Source organism: Triticum dicoccoides, chromosome 3A (assembly GCF_002162155.2).
Source record: "Triticum dicoccoides isolate Atlit2015 ecotype Zavitan chromosome 3A, WEW_v2.0, whole genome shotgun sequence".
In the NCBI taxonomy this organism is placed as follows: domain Eukaryota; kingdom Viridiplantae; phylum Streptophyta; class Magnoliopsida; order Poales; family Poaceae; genus Triticum; species Triticum dicoccoides.
Window position 1 is genome coordinate 156,017,558 of NC_041384.1, and position 3,850 is coordinate 156,021,407.

Here is a 3,850-nt window from a genome sequence, read left to right on the forward strand (position 1 = left end):
TGCACAGCACGCGAAAGACTAGCGTGAATCGCGCGCGCATCTCCCATGTCCTAGGAAGATCACATCCCCATGCGTAGTTACCAACCACAAGCCCACGATATGGGATCTCCCAAATCTGCACTGATCTAGGCTTAAGCACCTTCCGATCTCATTTTTCAACGCATTAAGCACCCCCGGGATATGGATAGATCACATCACTTGCATCGCACGTATGCAACCTGCGAGGCTGCGATTACCCCGATGCAGTCCTCACGCGCCGGTCGAAATGCGCCAACGATTCACGAGGCGGAGGCAACTAATTAAACTCGGATCGATCGATCGATCTAGGAGTACTTACTCATCTGCGGATATATATTGATCCGCGGATCTTCAAGTCCTTGCATAATCTACGTGCAGATCAGGCTATGATCCTGATACGATTTCTCCGCTTCCCAGCTGCCTCCCGTTTTGTATATGCATATTGCTGAGGCTCTTTCCGCTGTCACGGAGTACGTCAACTACACGAGTTGGCGATTTTGTTAATGATTAGCAGCCCAAGATGGCTGGGCCTGGGCGTACTCGGGCGCATGATGGGATCGAATCATGTATGCTTGTGCATGCTAGCTAGCTGTGACAGTGATGCCGACGCAAATTGCAGGGCTCGCGACAAGCGTGGATCCCCTTTAAAACACCCTCACCCAACGCGTGGGCACTATCATATTGTCCACAACCCCTGTTGGCCAGGAGCTCCACGAGTGGCCATCTCCCACCAGATCTTCATATACAGCCACTGACATGTGAGCCGGGTGGATCCAATTTAAAATCTCCGCGGAGGGAAAGACATCCAGGCTCGGTATTTTAATTTTAATGGACACGATCGCGCGATCAAGGGGGGAAAAGTCACGTCCTACTTGGCGAGGGCGATCGTTCTTGGAAGCTGGAGATGTGGCTTAGAAAATCGCCGCGGCAGATCGGCCTGAATCTTTCCAAGGATCTCGTCCAGCTAGCGCCCCGTCGACGATGGATCACCAATAATCAATGGCGCCCTCATGGACTCCTACTTGTATATATATGCGCGCCCTGCTGGCTGTCGCTGTTGGTGAGTCGCCATCGTCGGTGTATATAAACGCATTGTTGCATAGCACGCGGGTGATACTATATGGGGAGCAGCAGCGTCGACGGAGCCGGCGAGATGTGCTTGGAGGCTGGCGCCGGCAGGGCGGGGAGGCGCGGCGGGAAGAAGGCGGCGGAGATGAAGGCCGCCAAGCAGCCGCAGCGCGGGCTCGGCGTCGCGCAGCTGGAGAAGATCCGGATGCAGAACCAGATGATCGCCGCGTACCGCTCCGGCCTGCCTCCGCCGCCTCCGCCGCAGCAGGTGCCGTACGCCGCAGTCCCGACGGCCGGCGCCGCATCGTCTTTCCAGCCCTATCTAGCTGTAAGTACCTACTTGAAAATCGAAATGCTGCATGCATCAGATGACATGTATGCGTAGCTTAAGCTTACCTTTGTGCGCGCGCGTGGTTTCTCAGGGTTGCTTTGAGGCGATGGACCGGAGGATCGCTGACGTGCAGTACAGCCAGTACTACGCGGAGAACCTGCTGCCTAACAGCTCCAGCCGGCCGCCGTCGACGTCGCCGCTCTTCGTCGTCCATGACTCGTCGTCGTCAGGACAGAGGCAGCAGCAGACGCCTCACGAGTACGACTACTGGATGCGCCACAGCCACGAGTCCAGCGGCCGCGGCGGCGCCGGAAGCACGGAAGAGCTAGATCTGGAGCTGAGGCTGTAGGAGACGCCACGGTGAGCTCGATAGATCGAAGTGTCTACTCTAATTAATCATGTGTCCGTGCATGCATGGGCGAAGCGCCATGCGGGAGAGAGGGAGAGGATCAGAGGAGGGGCTTAGAATTAGATTGATCGATTAGCTATCAAACTGGCGGTGCCAGAGTTAGCTGCTGCTTAATTTGCTGACGGAATGGCTGATGCTTTCGTTCTGGAACTGTGGGATGACTGATAAACGTACGCTGCCACGCGCGACCGATACATGCATGTAAATCTTGTTTAACACCTTATTAATTGAAATGGTTACCAGTTTGTAGAGGAAACTTTACATACATGTGTTGCGTAGTACTTTCAAATTGATTTCAGACGGGGGAATTTAAGCGGCCTATATGGCTGTGATGTGCCTGTACTTGGGTCCATCACTCTTTTCCTTCTTTTCTTTTCTTACCAGCAAACATGTCTGTCCGTTGTATCGGGAGAAAAAATATCTCATGCCCCTGGCTCCATAAGCATAGTTCAATACCCTCCTTCCAACAGATCCATATTCTTTATTAAAAAAATCGTCCCACTCGTGTCGTCGCTTATCCTCATTCTCGTCCTTGCCGACTATGACCAAGGTATCATCCGAATGTGCTCAATCTCAAGGTGATAGGCTCGGCCAGCACACGACACACCTGTCGTTGAACCGAGCTGGCATAAGAGAATGTTTATAACTTCAAATTAATCTAGTCGAGTTGGACGTGAGTGCCATCCCCAACGAGCTACTCCCTACACTCGATGCATGTGCACGACTACATATTTGCAAGGAACTCGACTATCCTAAAAGACGTGTAAGTTAATAAGACATGGAGTAGTTGAAGCAGTTTTCAAGAAAAAACGGTCAAAAAATCGGCAAAACCTAAAATGGTGGAGGTGAGGTGGGAGAGAGGGAGTGCCGAGGAAAGAAAGAAGCACATGATAGAACCCTGCATATTCTTAGTTCTTACTTAATCTTATAACAATATAATGACAGGTAAATCATGTTGATTGCATATAAAATATTTATGCCCCATTGCTTCACACATACATTTTTTTTCTCTCTGGCGCAACATAACTCTTATGAGCCAAAAATACGGAGGCGGTCCAACCCGGAAAGAGAGGAAGAAAAAACAAGTAAAGGCATGTTCCATCTTATTACTCATTGCCTAGCTCACATGATCTTTATGCTACAATTTTTCTGTCGCGATGTAGCACAAAACAATTATTTTGATAGTGTGGCTAGCCCATATGCTCGATTTTCAACACAGACGGCAAGGTAATAAAGCCTTGTTCTTCTAAAAAGAATGAATACGTATGCAACACCTCCTTTTTCTTAACATTTTGATGAACTTCTGAATTTCATTGTAATAATTAAAATCTACTAACATCAACGAAAAGAATGAATACGTATGCAACACCTCCTTTTTCTTAACATTTTGATGAACTTCTGAATTTCATTGTAATAATTAAAATCTACTAACATCAACGGGTTGTGGATCTTGGAAACTAATCGTGTTGCGTACTTGCGGAGCGAGGTAACAATTTTCTAAACCATAGAATAATGGGAAGGTTCAGGCTCCTCCTTCATGATCTTAACCTCAAGGAATCTCCTCTGATGGGAAGGCGGTACATGTGGAGTAACGAGCATCGTGCTCCTACGCTTGAAAAGATTGATCGCTGGTTCTCTACCATTGAGTGGGACTTGACACATCCAGATTGTCTGATGCAGGCCCTCTCCACGTCCATCCAATCATTGCCCATTATTGATCTCGACCAATGTTGCGTTCTATCGCAAATCCCGGTTTCACTTCCAATCGTTTTAGATCAAGATGGTGGGTTTTCAGAACATCATGGTTGAAGGTTTGCACTCCGTCTGGCCACATAGTGATCCTTTTGTGGATCTTGTTGATGGTGCACTACACCGGGGTGGCCCAGAGGCTAGGAAGCCCGACAGTGGGTTGGCCTCAGGGCTAAGGAGGCCTGAAGGAGGTCTAGCAGCCCGGGGGGCCTAGTTGGAGACCAAAAGACCATCTTAGCGTTCAAGCTAAGATGGCGGCCGCATGAGATCAGATA

General features: G+C 49.5%; 1 protein-coding gene across 1 annotated transcript; it reads left to right on the plus strand.

The window, feature by feature from the left end:
• The first annotated feature begins 1,097 nt into the window (after nucleotides 1–1,097).
• Nucleotides 1,098–2,087, plus strand: LOC119271418 (protein SPEAR1-like). Its single transcript, XM_037553257.1, has 2 exons — nucleotides 1,098–1,414; nucleotides 1,509–2,087. The coding sequence occupies exons 1-2, from the start codon at nucleotides 1,139–1,141 to the stop codon at nucleotides 1,764–1,766; spliced, it is 534 nt and encodes a 177-aa protein (XP_037409154.1). The 5' UTR covers nucleotides 1,098–1,138; the 3' UTR covers nucleotides 1,767–2,087.
• Nucleotides 2,088–3,850: the final 1,763 nt, after the last annotated feature.